General features: G+C 44.2%; 1 protein-coding gene across 3 annotated transcripts in view; it reads right to left on the bottom strand.

The window, feature by feature from the left end:
• The window catches only part of LOC124149962 (receptor for retinol uptake stra6-like), a 33,876-nt gene that overhangs the window by 14,154 nt on the left and 2,729 nt on the right, over nt 1-16,993 (bottom strand). For 2 of the 3 annotated variants that reach the window (XM_046521817.2, XM_046521818.2), the window contains exons 2-5: nt 4,246-4,338; nt 3,556-3,616; nt 2,790-2,875; nt 963-1,096 (exon numbers count right to left, since the gene is read on the bottom strand). In XM_046521817.2, the coding sequence (XP_046377773.2) occupies nt 963-1,096; nt 2,790-2,875; nt 3,556-3,616; nt 4,246-4,325 (361 nt within the window). In that variant the 5' untranslated portion in view covers nt 4,326-4,338. Of the gene's footprint in view, nt 1-962; nt 1,097-2,789; nt 2,876-3,555; nt 3,617-4,245; nt 4,339-12,628; nt 12,648-16,993 lie in introns of those variants that run through there. The other variant, XM_048390475.1, reaches the window with a different exon arrangement.

Below are 16,993 nucleotides of genomic sequence, written 5' to 3' on the forward strand. Positions count from 1 at the left end.
CTCAACGATACATCAACGAAATTCTCCTACCACACGTCCTCCCAATTACAGCCAATAACAACGGTGTATTCCAGCAAGGCATCGCTCGATTGCATACAGGACGGATCACAAGGCCCTGTCTAACAACGTTGGTGTTCTCCCCTGGCCCATCAGATCCCTGGATTTGGACCCGATAGTGCACCTGTGGGATGAATTGGATAGACGGCTACGCCAATGTCAAACACAACCCCACACGTTGCAGCAGTTGGCTTTTGCGTTGTAGGCCGAGTGGGCCACCATTCCCCAGGATTTGATTCGCACTAATCTTTTCCATGGACAGCAGATGCCAGGCCGCTATCGATTCCAAAGGGGGACATACGCGTTATTGATGGTAGCTGACCTTTACCAGTGTTCACCTCAAAACATTTTGGTTTAATACCTTATCCGGTTCCTCGTAAAAATGTATTTTCCTACCTGACACAAATCTGGCTTTGTGTTTCTTCCTTTTAAGAATATATATAACACAATTTGAGCTTGTGGGTAACCATTTTGGAAGTGATTTGATTCCGACTTTTGGGCTGCCAGTATCCAGTCTTTCTATGACGTCATATCAACGTAAAAGTCATCAATGAGTAGTGATCAGACAGTCACGGCAATGCGGCTTCTTGTGCATGGCCAGAGTGAGTGAGTGAGTGAGTGAGTCGAACGCTCTCTTGAACAATAATTGTGCTACAACTACTTGATGTGAGACGACACCCAAAGTGATGCAAATGTTACAGTTGACCATGTTTGTACGACCCTCCGGCAAGGGTATAGTGCATTCAAACCTAAACTCATAACCAAGGCGAACCTGGATTCGACCCCACGATTAGGTTTCTGACCCACCTAAGGGAGGCAACTCAACTCAGAGAGTTGCAATACGTTTGACTTCCAAAGTTACCCTTCCTCCAAATGACATATTGACTTGGGGATGGTATACGTACTTTTCAAGGCGAGAGGTCCATCATATCTGAAGGCAAACTTTTGTTCAAATATAACTTCATATATAAGGAAGATGGTTGCTCCGAATGCAGCAACATAGGAAATGCTGGCAGATGTTGTCAATGCGTCCATTGGGCTGTAATAAGAAAATATATCAGATATTTTTGTTGGACACACACAGGCAAGATATGACGGTTCTAAACTTGGTACAGGAGTGAGTGAGTGAGTTGGGTTTAACACCGATTTTAACAGTATTCCAGTTATATCACGGCATGTCAGCTTAATGTGGGAGGAAAGCCCGAAGTGATGCAGGTCTCAGACGTTTAACACTCCGGTGAAACCCATGAGCACAGGTATGGTGCTGACAAATATAGAAACATAATCTGGGCGAACCGGGATACGAACCCACAATCATAGATATCCGGCATGCCCAAGGGACGCCACTCTGCACAGCGAATCGCGGCGCCTTGGACGCCTGGGCCACCCCCGCCACCCCTTGGTACAGGAAGTGTAGGTAATGGAAGACACATGTGTTACATAATAGGCGGAGACACATGTGCCGCAGCTAACTAAGCTGTTGACAATCATCAGAATTCTTAGGCCTCCTTGAAATAAACTGTTCACAACCATCAGTACCGCGCAAACCCTCTCATTTTCTCTCCCATTTTCGCTGATAGTCTAGAGGTTAATTCGTTCGATCGTCATTCTGACACCACTTCTGATACCATACAGTGATTATAAACCTGTTATTAGATGTTACATAAGGGATTTCATGCAGAAGAAGTGGGACACCCAAGTAGGTATCAATAAATTAAATGAAATTAAACCAACTATCGGTTATACCTACTTGGGCTGTCAGTCCAGATTTGAAGAGGTCATTATGCGACGATGTCGTATTGGCCATAGCAGATATACACATGAGTATTTGTTGAAAGGTGAAGATCCTCCGTTTTGCATCGCTTGTGAGGAAAGAATCACAGTCAAGCATGTCCTGCTTGACTGTATTGATTTTGCCATCACAAGGGATAACTATTTCAAAGTTTCATTCTTCAAGGATCTTTAATCTTAGTTCTCATTTAGTCATCGGTTTTTTAAAGGAAATTGAATTACTGCATAAATTTTGAATGATATATTCTGTACATAATCAGTGTTCTTTTTATAATTGGTTGAATAAAATTAATAACTGAGATTGCTTGTGGCTGTATCCTCAAAGGGGGTTAAAGTAGTGTAAAATTATTGCCCTCCGGAGGGGATATGTAAGACCATGACTTTCAAAGTCTATTTATTTCAGCCACGTTTTTAATCGCAGCATATATGTTCCTTTAAATTGTGGCTAGATTTGTCAATAATCGCCAACAGCTGAAGGGATGATGTAAATCCGGCTGGGGTCCATGCAGGTAGCAAAAGTACTGTAAGTCCCCATGGACCCTATCTTGGTGATCTCTTGTCAGTTGCAGGCGATCAATAGCTCATTTTTATCTTGTATTGTTACGTAAGATGTTATATTTTTATGGCTATCTACTAGTTTTAAATATAATCTGTGATAAATCTAGTTATTTTACTGTCCATCGTTGACAGGTTTTATTTGTTCTAATTATATGTATTATTAATGTAGCTCTCGTCACGATATGGCTGAAATACTGCTTATGTGACGTTAAATATAAACTCACTCACTCACTCGATCGTCACTCCAGTTTCTCACATGGTTACAATTTGTGAAGTCCATATTTCCCCGACCGTGATATTGCTGGAATATTGCTACAAGCGCTCCCTCTCCATGTTTGAGATAGAAGAGAAAACACGAGAAATCTAAATCGGTCACAACTCACTGAACCAGGGCTGGTCGGCCATAGAGAAAGTCCAAAAACTTCCGTCTTCTCGTCTTCAGCATGGAGAAGGCCAGACTGATCAGTACCTGCAGGCAGGAGAGGTCAACATTGTGTACTGACCTCAACAACAGTGTGTACTGACCTCAACAACAGTGTGTACTGACCTCAACAACAGTGTGTACTGACCTCTACAACACTGTGTACTGACCACCACAACAGTGTATATTGACCTCTACAACAGTGTATATTGACCTCAACAACATTGTGTACTGACCTCAACAACAGTGTATACTGACCTCAACAACAGTGTGTACTGACCTCAACAATAATGTGTACTGACCTCAGAAACAGTGTGTACTGACCTCTACAACAGTGTGTACTGACCTCAACAACAGTGTGTACTGACCTCAACAACAGTAAGTACTGACCTCAGAAACAGTGTGCACTGACCACCACAACAGCGTGTACTGACCTCAACAATAGTGTGTACTGACCTCAACAACAGTGTGTACTGACCTCTACAACAGTGTGTACGATCGAGCAACGTTCTTTGACGTCGTTTACCAATTACCTCATCCGTATAGTATTACATTGTATATCAGGTCTTCATCAATACAATATACAAGGACGGACCGCGATGTGAAACTAGGCGTACTTTTCATTTCGTAATGGCTAAAGACATGTCATGTAGTTTATAGAGTTGTTTATTATAGAAGAAAGACGGTTATAAAGCAAGAAGCAAGGTACACAGAAATAAACTACTTACGGCTGGGATAATCGTGTACTGATAAAACTTGAAGTGGTCCACTTTGGAGATGCATTGTGTCCTGTAGGAAACATAATTACATCACCATACATGCACCGACATTTCACACTAACACATTGAATAGTCCAGGGTTCTGTAGTTCCCTTCATGACTTAGCTTCAAAATTCTTCTACAAATCAATTACAGATCGACTAGCTGGAGGGGGAATTTACAAAAAAAGCGCCATTTGCGTATCGTTTCAGATCATAGATTATGTAAATATTGTTGGACAATTTGACGTTGATACCATTGTGTACACCTGCCAAGAAGCACCACCCTTCTCTTTTTTCAGACTTCCCCGACCTCAACCCACCTTATCTACTTTTGACATTGACCTCACTTTGCTAAATTTGATAAACGTTTATTCAGATAGTTGCAAGTACTGTATCCCATGTGATGTAGAGGCGGAGAGGAAGAAATTGAAATGGTTTTTAAATAACTTTTGCAATGGAACAGTTTCACTGAAATGCGAAAAACAATCAAATTGTTTCGAGTTGAATATAATTAAAGGATAAAATTAAAACAACGGCTATTATACATGGAAATATAGTCACTGTTGTTTAAATTTCTTTTACAGTGTATGTACTCTAGCTGATGGGCAGGCTTGTAGGTGTGTATTGATGGTAATGCGTCTGTCCGTGTGATACTCACCTGTTGACCTGTGTGGTGTTACCATCACTCTGCAGGAATGTTAACAGGTTGTCGATATCGTTTATGAAAGATGAGCTCATGTTCGTTCACGTACTGCAACAAAGCAACATAAAAACGCAATTACTGACGGTTTCTTCTGCTATTTCCAGATTTAATATGTGAGATGAAATAGTCATCAAGATTGTTTCACTTTAATAGCGACGTGATTCAGACAGGAAGAGAACTTTCGTTGTATGTCAATTTTATACAGTACAATCGTGTGTATAACTTGGAATGAGAGGACTGTAACGTGCGTTGCACTAATGTATGAGGCGCTATGACCCAATGGTTGCTCTTCAGAGTGGCGCCGGTGTCTTCCCCTAGCTGTGTCAGGATCCGCTGATCGGAGATGCAACTCGACACCCGCGAGGATGTCATTTGTACCTGACACACACTCACTAAAGATAAGGATGACACATCTTCCTGATACGCACCAGTGACGAGCCTGTCATTTGTACCTAACACGCGCAGTAGTGACGAGGATGACACATCTTCCTGACACGCACTGGTGACGAGGATGTCATCTACCTGACACGCACTGATGACGAGGATGTGTTAGAAAGTGTACGTTCCGCCATATTGGATTGTGTTTACAAAATGCCGGTTAGGGTAGGGGGATCGTGCGTGAGTCACAGCAAACTCACGCTACCCGGATTATTCTCCATCATCTGTCCAAGGGCGTTCGTTTCGGCCCTCGGATGGTAGCTCAGGGTGATGACGGAGGACAAAACTCAGGGGTGAAGTTTAGACGACAGCAGCCATATTTATTGTTGATGGTTGAAATGAGTCGAAAAGGTACATGTTGATAATAACGTGACAGAACGGTTCTCCCACCCGGGAACATTGGCCAATGTTCCCGGGTGGGAGAACCGTTCTGTCACTTACCTTCTGGCTGTCTCTCTAGGCTGTCTCTCTCTGACTGACCATGTCAGTCGGGTTTTGTAGAGCGAGGAATTACATAACGTGTGGTAAGGTCATTGTCCCACGTGTATGTATAGACGTAAGATCCGGCGACGTTAGGAGGTGTTAATTGAAATTTATAGATAGCCCTGGAGATTAAGGGTCCTGCCCGGAGGGGCTTATGATAAGAGGGGATACGTCGAATGTTTGCTGAATATATTAAAGGACAAAGGGCATAGAAATTTCGGTGCACTTGGAAACATGTTGAACCAGTTAGGTATTTAGATAAATGAAATGCAAAATAAAAGTATTGAAATGGTTTGCACTATAACACATGCATCCCTGAATTCCTCATATATTTAAGAAACACGAGTGACGAGGATATCATATCTACCTGACACACGCACCTGATGACGAGGATGTCATCTACCTGACACACGCACCTGTGACGAGGATGTCATCTACCTGACACACGCACTGGTGTCGAGGATGACATCTACCTGACACACGCACTGGAGTCGAGGATGTCATCTACCTGACACATGCACTGGTGTCGAGGATGTCATCTACCTGACACGCACTGGTGACGAGGATGTCATGCCTGACACATGCACTTGTGACGATGATTTCATACCTAACATAGTGACGAGGATGATATATCTACCAGATGCACCAACTAGCGACGAATATATCCCACAATATAAAACCCATACAACAAGCGCTGCAATCTAATTCGCAAACATCACCAATGAGCCTCCGTACAAGGCGCAACCTCCCCACAAAACACCATATACTGCTGCGTTGAATTGCAGACAGAATCCATTTGACTTTGTCTGAGTATCAGCTATCTGGTATACCCGTGCGTAATTAACTCCGTAGGCTATGGATACTAGTTTTAGAAAGTAGTTTATGCGTAGACTCTTGGTTTACTTAATGAATACAGTTTTGTTTTGTTTGTTGCCCTCAGCAATATTCCAGCTATATGACGGCGGTCTGTAAATAATCGAGTCGAGCCAGACACTCCAGTGATTGATATCATGAGCATCGATCCACGCAATTTGGATTCGATGACATTTATCAACCAAGTCAGTGAGTCTGACCACCCGATCCGTTAGTCGTCTCCTACGACACGCATGGGTTGCTGAAGACCTATTCTACCCCGGATCTTCATGGGTATAATGAATACCTAGACAGAGTTAGAGTACATGCCATATATCTGGGTCAGGTTCAAACCACCGACCCACCAGTATCAGACAACCAGACTCTCTATTCGAGTCAAGCGATGTGGAGACACGTTACCCAGCTGTGAGTCTCGGAAGCATGGTGTTTACACGTATTCTGTGTGGGAAAAAGTTTAATTTGTTTTTTTTCAGCCACAGAAAAAGACCATGTAGGCTACAATTGATTGTCTGTGTGTTAATAACATCCTCTCTCTTTTCTCTCTGTGCGTTCGTTTCGTGATCCCCGCATTGCATGAACAATGTCGTAAAAGCAGCGGTAGTCTTGAACATTAGGCCGTTTCATAGTGTAAGGGCATCTCTATTCGTTAGTGTGTTTCTCATATCCGGCTGCCAGTAAATTGAACCGCGAGACTGATGTAAAAAACGATTGAATATATTCAGAAAGGTGTTACGCGAACCTCTAAAAATCCAGCATTGAGAGACATCGCTTTGTCGATTTCGAATCCCACTTTGCGAAATTAAATTCCACGATTTTGGAACTCCATCCCCACTAAATATATTGAAATATCATGACGTGAAACTGGTTAACTTTCAAGAAGTTTGACGGTCATAAGTGGAGGCTGGGTGGGCGGACAGGTGCTTTATGGATGATTAACTTTTCTTCCATCTCCTTATAAATTTATAAGTTAATTATGTTGCACGGTGTACATGATTGGTTTATCATTCAATTAAAACTGTCTATAACACAATATACGGATAACAACTTCTATAATTTCTGTAAGTAATTCCTATCAAACAATTTAAAACTATCTATATGTGATTGATTTCTGTTCGTGCTTTATGATACTATTGGTGCTTTTATCTTCTCTTAGAATGTATATTTTGAATGGCGATTCTCATGTGACTAACACACTTGAAAACATATTGTAAAGACGTATTAAAAGAACTGTCGGAATTGCTAGAAAAACGCTTTTTCTGACTTCGTTTCATAAATACGAATCGCATACATGAAAACGCATACATGAAAATAACGCTAATCTACCTTATCAAGTCTGTCCTAACTGACACTGTGATAAGCCAAAAATGTACTTTGACAGGTTGCATGATAGTAAACTGAGAAAATATTCATGTGTTGCCGTGGATGTATGAAACTGCCTATAGCCTGAGGTAATTACCTAACACCTGTCCCGAGGTGATGACCTCACACCGGCCGGTCATTCTCACACCTATACTTTGGGGTGGTCTCAGAATATTCCTGTTATTGTAATATATTAAGATATGCGTTGACGCTGAAATCAATTAAGATGTGTACTGCATTATATTTGCTTTGAAAAAACATGGAATAGCTCAAAAGGCTATGAAACGGGGTAAGTATATAATTGGAGGATTTGGTTTCTTTAATCAAGAAGTATTTATTGTCCCACAGATGATTTCTTTAGCCATCTTCTCGGATGATGACGTATCTAAATCAGTACTGTCACCCAAAGGTATGATAATTGGGACAACAAAGTTGATATCTACATCTACGCCGTCACGTTGGCGGTACTGACGTTCTATTTCAAGAACGTGATCTTCAGCCTTTCGCCATGCCTCTGGTATAATTCGAGCAAAGGTTGCGTTATTAACCCTTTGACATGTGTGAGTTTGAATGTTTTGTTTTGTTTTGCCAAGAACCCTTTACAATTAGCCCAGATGAGATCAGTAGGGTTGAGCTTACAAATTTCTGACTGGCGTACGTAAGACAACGTGACCGTGTTGTGTCGCCAGAGCATCTGTCCGGTTCCTTATTCTTATTGGCAAACATTCCAGCATGATCGCCTCCAGACTATTCCTGGTTGGCGCGACACTAACTGGTTCCCAGACGTTATGATAGCTGGCGTTATCCGTGACAATGACACTGGGGTTGTTTAAATTAGTCAGTAGCTGATGTTCCAGCCAGTCTATGACCACATCCCCATTCATTTCCGTATGATAATCACAGGTTATCTTTTTCGCCTCGAAAACTAGCTCACGTCAATCTATAAGCCTCCGATCACGGGTTCCGGCGTGCAAAACAATGACACGCTTACCTTTACCTGGTGGTACAATAGGGGCCTTTCTGACGGTAGCCACGTGTAGTCAGTTGAATGATTCTGGTTTCATCCAGGTAAATGTTCGGGGAGCCTTTACTGCGTTAGTCATACATTGTGCGGGGATAATGTGACCTCGTAGACAGGATGAAATATTATACCCCTGGAAACTGCTCGGTCGTCGCCACGTGCAGGCTATCGAAAATTTCGTCTCGTAAGGGGGATAAATACGGTTTTCCGGAAAACATTAATTGTGTCTTTAATTTTCCCCCGAATATTGCTACAACTCGGTGGTACCTTCTGCCCATAAATCTTATACACTGTCCGCCTAATGACCCATTTATCAAACCTGTCTAATATCCTTTTATGTCCCGGTTTTTGTTTTTGAGACGACCCCTACCGTCCTTGTTTTATTTATCACAACATAGACTTGTTGGTATGAAAGCCCCAGAGCTTGTGCAGCTCGGTTATGCAGCCTGTCTAAACTAATAAATGGTTTCCTTCTATATGTCTCAAGTGTAAAGAACGTGTATACATGTCCTACTCCATGTCGTATATCATGACTATACATGAGTAATGCAACATGCATCATGGAGCAGTGGTGACAAAACAAATGCTCCGTCATTTTCTTCTTGTCTACGATGAACGGAAGGTTCTCTACTTGCCTTGTTTTTTGTGGAGTCGATGTTTTATTAAGACTGCATTATTATTATGACAACGGAGACGCATGCGCATATTCTATTGCCCGTTTCAGACTTCCCTCAATGGACTTTATTGGAATAAATCTGAACTTACTGTTTTCGTTCGAATTTTTCTCCAGTAAAATTGTCGACAGGACTCCTTGCGACTGAAATGCTTCAAATTAGATCGATAGTTACTCGATATTTCAATAGCAGCAACCTGTGACACATTCTATCTTGTTTTAACATTTTTCCAGCATTTCCGACAGTACTTTTTTTACAAGTATTCACAATCAAGTGAAGTTGTACATTTCAGACAGTGCACTCTTCTGCATCCCTGAGCCTGCCACTGAATATGATTTCTATTGTGTATGGACCAGTCAGTGCTCCGTCACATCTACATATGTCTTTCTCTGCCATTGTGCTCCATGTCCCGTGATGGAAGCATGTGCACCTGCATTAAGACACTAAAGGAACAATGTATGTATGTGTGTGAGAAAGAGTGGGGGTGGGGGTGTGTCTGTATGTGTGTGTGTATGTGAGGGTGTTTGTATGTGAGCGCCTGTGTGTGTCTGTCTGACACCTTGGTTATGTGTAAGAATTAATTTAGTTTAAACGTGCATACTAGTTAATCAGACAATCTATAAAGATTATTACCCGAGTCCCGAGCGTGTTTCGGTTGTAAATATCATATATTAAGAATACAAATTACATTATGCAATCCTTTGGAGAGCAGAATACGTATTTCATTTTGGTAATGTATGATAATTACGATGGAAACACACGAGGGTCATAATGGATGTTTAAAACGTTATGTCACTCAAGGTGTTAGCGTTAGAAACTGCCTGTGAATACAATGTTTGAGTTCATATGAAAACAGACTTTAAGGATAACAGCCTCTGGTTTATAGTAGCTAGCAATGTTTCGATGTAGATTCGTACACCGTTATGGTGTCACGGTAAGAATCACCATAGAAACCGCTCTGTCCCCACAGCGTGGCGATCAAAGTGAAATCACTGGATCGTGTCGTCAGCGCGAGACTTGTCAAGGTGGAGTCACTAGATCGCGACGAAACATGTCAAGGTGACCCAGACAGGAAATCATTCACTTAGCTCGGTATATTCTATTCATGGAAATAACTTGGTATCATAATGTTATAAAGTTCAACACATATTTGACCTACTACAGAATGTATAATCAGTTGTTATCCATGATATATTTGTTAGTTTCTGCAATTGTATTTGCATCTTGTACTTACACACTGTAGGCACACAGAGACTCATTCTAAAGAGCATTGTGACTATCACTTGTGCTGAGGGATGTGTGTGTGTGTGCGTGCGTCGTTGGGTGCGTGTGTGTGTATGTATGTGTGTGTGTGAGAAAGAGTGGGGGTGGGGGGGTGTCTGTATGTGTGTGTGTATGTGAGTGTGTCTGTATGTGAGTGCCTGTGTGTGTCTGTCTGTATGGCTGTCTGTCGGTGTGTGTGTATGTGTGTGTGTATGTGAGTGTGTCTGTATGTGAGTGCCTGTGTGTGTCTGTCTGTATGGCTGTCTGTCGGTGTGTGTGTATGTGTGTGTGTATGTGAGTGTGTCTGTATGTGAGTGCCTGTGTGTGTCTGTCTGTATGGCTGTCTGTCGGTGTGTGTGTTTGTGGAGAATGTCGAATGCCATGCAGAGTAGCAAGTAGCAAGTTTTAGAATTTGATAGAATAACTGGAGCTGAGCTGATTTTTCATTAAAAAATCTTGTTTTAGATAGTTGATGCAAAAATTAGTCCCATTCTTTTATATGGAGCAGAGGTTTGGAGTTGAATGCAGAGCTACTGAACAGGTCCACCAATAAATATGTAAAGGATTACCGGGCGTAATGCACAATAGGTGAGGTGAAATTGTGTTGAACGTCGCGTCCAAGATTATTGCACTTATATAGCGAGGTGCATGTACGTTGGTAGAACGTATATATAATAGCAACATGGAATCGATAGATGTGCAAATGTGCACGTTTGCATATAACGATATGTACATGTACTTATCGTCAGCTGCAGAACAGCGCAAAATGATCAACATGGGAGCGAAACACAAATCGGCTGTGTGTATGTGTGCGTGCGTGCGTACGTGCGTACGTGCGTGCGTGCGTGCGTGCGTGCGTGCGTGCGTGTGTGTGTGTGTGTGTGTGTGTGTGTGTGTGTGTGTGTGTGTGTGGCTGTATTAGTCCGGACTGATGCCGATTTATAATACTAGCTCACTGAGATACCATGCCGCAGTTTAACATGAATACCCAACTCAGACACAGTATACTGACTCCCAGACGACCAGTCCTTGTTTTAGCCCCTTACTGCCGAGCGCCAGACAGGGTAACAACAAGTACAATCTTTTAAAGTCTTTTGGTATGATCGAACCCCGGACCTCCCGCTCTCCGAGTGGACGCTCTACCTCAAGGCGACGAAGGCGGTCCGTAAGCGCTGTACATCAAGCGTTTTGGTGTATGGTGAATGTGGACGTGTACCATTTTACATTTCAACAGCATACGTCAAGATTCCTAAACCAAGAATATGTTATAACATTCGGCTATTGTATGACAAACATGGATTTTATAATGGAGAATAGGATATAAAATCCTTGTTAAATAAATTGAGCTATGGAGATGTGACGTAAAATCAACGTGTACCCAATAATCCAGATTCGTTCTGATCATCTGTGCGACAAACACTTGAGGAAGTCTACTTACAAAAAATATCATCGAATGTTTTCAGATCAGGAAAATGAAATTCTCACAAACTTTTAAGACGCGTATTTCGGCAGAATACTGTTTGTTCGATATCAAAGATGTAGAAGAGCTTTAGAACAATTTAGATGCAGCTCTAATAGACAAATGATTGAAGTAGGCAGACATAGAACCATAGACAGAGAATTGAGAAGTCGTGAGCAATTAGATTTACATGTGATTAAATAAGTTTCATTTTCTGTAAGTATGTCTGTCTGTCTGTCTGTCTGTATGTCTGTCGTCTTTTAACTTTTTTTGGTATGACACGGCCAGGGTGTCGATCCACCGACCATCCGCTGTCCATGCAGACGCTCCATCCACTAGACCACGCACGCGGTCCGTGTCACTTATCGCTTGTGAGAAACACCGCCAAAGTTACGTCAACACACCCCTATCCCCTGGAACACCACATGTAGTCTGGCCTTAAGTTCCCCGTGGTCTTGTCGCCAAGGAAGTAATAGTGTCATACTCAGCATGTGGAGCAGGTGCCCCGCTATCTGCAGCAACAGGGGAATGCAGGTGATAGCATTGGGAGAGGTCATGGAGGGACACCGTCCGACTGACTAAACTGTGGGATTACGTCGTATAATGATAGTAAGAATAATGCCTGATATACTAGCCCACACTTATGTTACCCCGGGCAACTGAAATGTCACCACTTCATCCTTCCGGGTACCTATTCACACAGAGACACATATGCATCCACCCCACCCCACCCCACCCCACCCCACCTCCCCTATAAAAATCACTTGCCTGTTTCGTTTGCTGTTCACGCAATATTCCAGCTATATGACGACGGTCTGTAAAGAATCGAGCCCCTACCAACCAACCTGATAACTCAATTTAGATCAACCTATCCGTCATGAGTCGGTCACTATTTCTGCTCACCTTAGCCGTGAGGTTATATCACTGTGTCCTGATATGGATGCAGGGCAGGGTATGTTATCTATCGGCACATGTTCACTGATACACCTTCCCACGTTGCCATGGTGACGTCAATTTATCAATATCTGCATTAATGTTGATACATGTCGTCAATTATATAACACATAGGTGACGTGAGTCTATCACAATCTGCATTAATGTTGATACATGTCATCAGTTAGAAAAACATAGGTGGCGTCAGTCTATCAATATCTGCATCAATGTTGATACATGTAGTTAATTATATAACACTTGTCATACTATAAATCGGCATCAGTCCAGACTAAGACAAGCAGAAGCACACACACACACACACACACACACACACACACACACACACACACACACACACACACACACACACACACACACACACACACACACACACACACACACACACACACACACACACACACACACACACACACACACACACAGCCGATTTGTGTTTCGGTCCTATGTTTATCATTTTGACCAAGTAAATACATCTTGCGCTATTCGGCAACACTGGTGATAAGTACATATACATACCGTTATATACAAACGTGCACATGTATCGATTCCTTGATGTGCTCATATATACGTTCATCAAACCTCGTTTTTTTAATCTAAAAATATGTACCATGTGTTCGTTAGCAGTCAATAACAACAGGTCGCGTCATGCAGAAAGGTATACAGTATATAGTCATAAGTGAAGTGACTATTGATTATTACCTTGGACAGAGAGATTACATAATCCGCTAATCCCCTGCAGTGAGCAGTCACAGGTCATGTGGTCAGGTTGTTGGTTTGTTTTGGTTTTCGCATTACACGTCCTTGGCGAATACAAAATATTGGTATTGAAGGACTTTTCATCACATTAGTCAAGGTTACAGCTAAAATGGATGGAATTATCATTAAACCGCCCGCATGTTATAAAAAATGAGCGGGCAAATGTAACTTGATAATGCCCTCGTATTGCTTGACGAAGGGCCATTATCACGTCCGTGGTTATGTGACGTCATAGGATATGGATAGGTGACGTCATGTTCAATAGTGACGTCATCTGGTTTGTTCTATGACCTGTCCATATTTGTAAAAGTGGGTCAAGGACATTCGTGTTTATTGCAGTAAATGCTTCAAACCGATATTGTATTTATTATTTGATAACTAATTCCATCCATTTCAGCTATGATAACTGTAACGCTAATTTTCAGGGCATTATCATTTGCAGAAGCCCTTTGTCTTTTCAACTGCCCTCCTTCGTCGGGCAGTAATGGAAGACCTCGGGGTTCTGCAAATCATAGTGCTCTGAAAAATAGCGTTACCCTTATCACATTGCATAAACTATTTGTATTTGGGTGTGGGTCTGCAAAGAAATCAAAATTAGAATTCTATATTGGAGGACAACTTTTGGAAATTGTTGATTACTATACACATCTGGGAATTTACCGTCAAAGAACACACGGCTCGTAAATAGATTAATCATTAACTGAAAACGCAACAAATGCATTGTACAGCCTTCAGGAAGAGGTCGGGATATCGATTTAACCTACCATGTGAACATCTGAAGATTTTCACTTTTTCATAATTCAACATGACGCAACTCCAAACTTATTCTTTTAAATTCGAGTCGCTTGCTAATTTTTCAGTATATTCAACGTATCGCCTTCATCAATTAATCCACCTGTTTCATTAGACCAAATGTTCTCACACTGAGAATACCAGTCGTCCGTCACGTGACCAGCTGGTCAAATACTCCTAATCCATTAGGATTAGGACCTTTACACACCATATATACAGGCTATGTACACATGCGCTGTGGCCGCGGTGTAGATATGTGTAGGTCGACGGATACCGATTACATAATGCATAAGGTTTTGCAATGGAAAACCACCTTTAGAAAATGGTTATGCAAACATGTACATGTAGGCCAAACATATATGCATAGTCGGTGGAGAGAATCGTTAGAACAACCGGTGACTGAAACACGGTGACTGAAACAACTGATCGGAATGGTGCCCAGTCGCCAATGAGACAGACAGTCATCGTTTTCACTCTAATTTCGTTTCACAACCTGCCTCTCTCTATCCTAAGCTCTTAATGTTAATCATTTGTTCAAAATATACATTATATACATGGGAGGGGGCGGTGGGGTGGATGGGGTTGGGGGATGGATGAGGGTGGGTTGTGGTGGTGTGGTGGTGTGGTGGTGTGGTGGTGTGGTAGTAGTGGTGGTGTGGTGGTGTGGTGGTGTGGTAGTAGTGGTGGTGTGGTGGTGTGGTGGTGTGGTGGTGTGGTAGTAGTGGTGGTGTGGTGGTGTGGTAGTAGTGGTGGTGTGGTAGTAGTGGTGGTGTGGTGGTGTGGTAGTAGTGGTGGTGTGGTGGTGTGGTAGTAGTGGTGGTGTGGTGGTGTGGTAGTAGTGGTGGTGTGGTAGTAGTGGTGGTGTGGTAGTAGTGGTGGTGTGGTGGTGTGGTAGTAGTGGTGGTGTGGTGGTGTGGTAGTAGTGGTGGTGTGGTAGTAGTGGTGGTGTGGTAGTAGTGGTGATGTGGTAGTAGTGGTGGTGTGGTAGTAGTGGTGGTGTGGTAGTAGTGGTGGTGTGGTGGTGTGGTGGTGTGGTGGTGTGGTGGTGTGGTAGTAGTGGTGGTGTGGTGGTGTGGTGGTGTGGTGGTGTGGTAGTAGTGGTGGTGTGGTGGTGTGGTGGTGTGGTAGTAGTGGTGGTGTGGTGGTGTGGTGGTGTGGTGGTGTGGTGGTGTGGTAGTAGTGGTGGTGTGCGGGTGATGTGGGATGATGTGAAGGTGTGAATGAAGTGGGGGTGCGGGGGGTGGGGTGTGGGGGGGTGGGGGGGTGGTGTGGTTGGGTGGGGGTGTGGTTGTAGTGTGGTATGAGTGTGGTGGGGTTGTGGGTGTGTAGTGGTGGGAGTGTGGTGGTGGTGTGGGTGTGGTGGGGTGTGGTGTGGTTGGGTGGGTGTGTGGGGGTGATGTGGTGGTGTGGTGTGAGTGCGGTGGTGGAGTGGTGTGAGTGTGGTGGTGGTGTGTGGGAGTGTGGTGGTGGTGGTGTGGGTTTGGTGGTGGTGTGGTGTGAGTGTGGTGTGGAGTGTGGGGGTGGTGTGGCGGGGGGTGTGGGGTGGTGTGGGTGTGGTGTGGTGTGAGTGTGGTGGTGGTGTGGGGGTGGTTTTGGTGTGGTGTGAGTGTGGGGGTCTGGGGGTGGTGTGGTGTGAGTGTGGTGGTGCGGTGGTGGTGTGGTGGGGGTTGGGGGGTGGGTGGTGGTGTGGTGTGAGTGTGGTGGTGTCGGGGTGTGGTGGTGGGTTGGTGTGAGTGTGGGGGTCTGGGGGTGGGGTTGTGTGAGTGTGGTGGTGTGGGGATGGGGTGGTGGTGTGTTGTGAGTGTGGTGGTGGTGTGAGTGTGGGGGTGGTGTGGTGTGGTGTGAGTGTGAGTGTATTGTGGAGTGTGGTGGTGGTGTGGGGGTGGGGTGGTGTGGGGTTGGTGTGGTGTGAGTGTGGGGGTGGGTGGTCTGGGGGTTGTGTGGGGGTGGGGTGGTGTGGGGTTGGTGTGGTGTGGGTGTGGTGGTGGTGTGGTGTGGTGTGAGTGTGGGGGTGGTGTGGTGTGGTGTGGTGTGGTGTGAGTTTTGGGGTGGTGTGGTGTGGTGTGAGTGTGAGTGTGGGGATCTGGAGCTGGTGTGGTGTGAGTGTGGGGTCGGTGTGGTGTGAGTTTGGGGGTGGTGTGGTGTGGTGTGAGTGTTGTGTTGAGTGTGGGGGTCTTGGGGTGGTGTGATGTGAGTGTGGGGATCTGGGGTTGTTGTGGTGTGAGTGTGGGGTCGGTGTGGTGTGAGTGTGGGGGTGGTGTGGTGTGGTGTGAGTGTGGTGTGGAGTGTGGGGGTCTTGGGGTGGTGTGGTGTGGTGTGAGTGTGGGGGTCTGGGGTTGTTGTGGTGTGAGTGTGGGGTCGGTGTGGTGTGGTGTGGTGTGAGTGTGGGGTAGGTGTGGTGTGGTGTGAGTGTGAGTGTTGTGTGGAGTGTGGGGGTGGTGTGGTGTGAGTGTGGTGGTGGTGTGGTGGTGGTGTGGTGGTGATGTGGTGGTGGTGGGAATGTGGTGGTGGTGTGATGGTGGTGTGGTGGGAATGTGGTGGTGGTGTGGGTGGTGTGGTGGTGGTATGGGTAGGGGGGTTGGTGTGGTGGTGGTGTGGTGGTGTACCCCTGTTGGTGTGTTGGTATCCCCC

The sequence above is a fragment of the Haliotis rufescens genome, unplaced genomic scaffold, assembly GCF_023055435.1.
Source record: "Haliotis rufescens isolate VD_foot unplaced genomic scaffold, xgHalRufe1.0.p SCAF_9, whole genome shotgun sequence".
NCBI classification, from domain to species: Eukaryota; Metazoa; Mollusca; class Gastropoda; order Lepetellida; family Haliotidae; genus Haliotis; species Haliotis rufescens.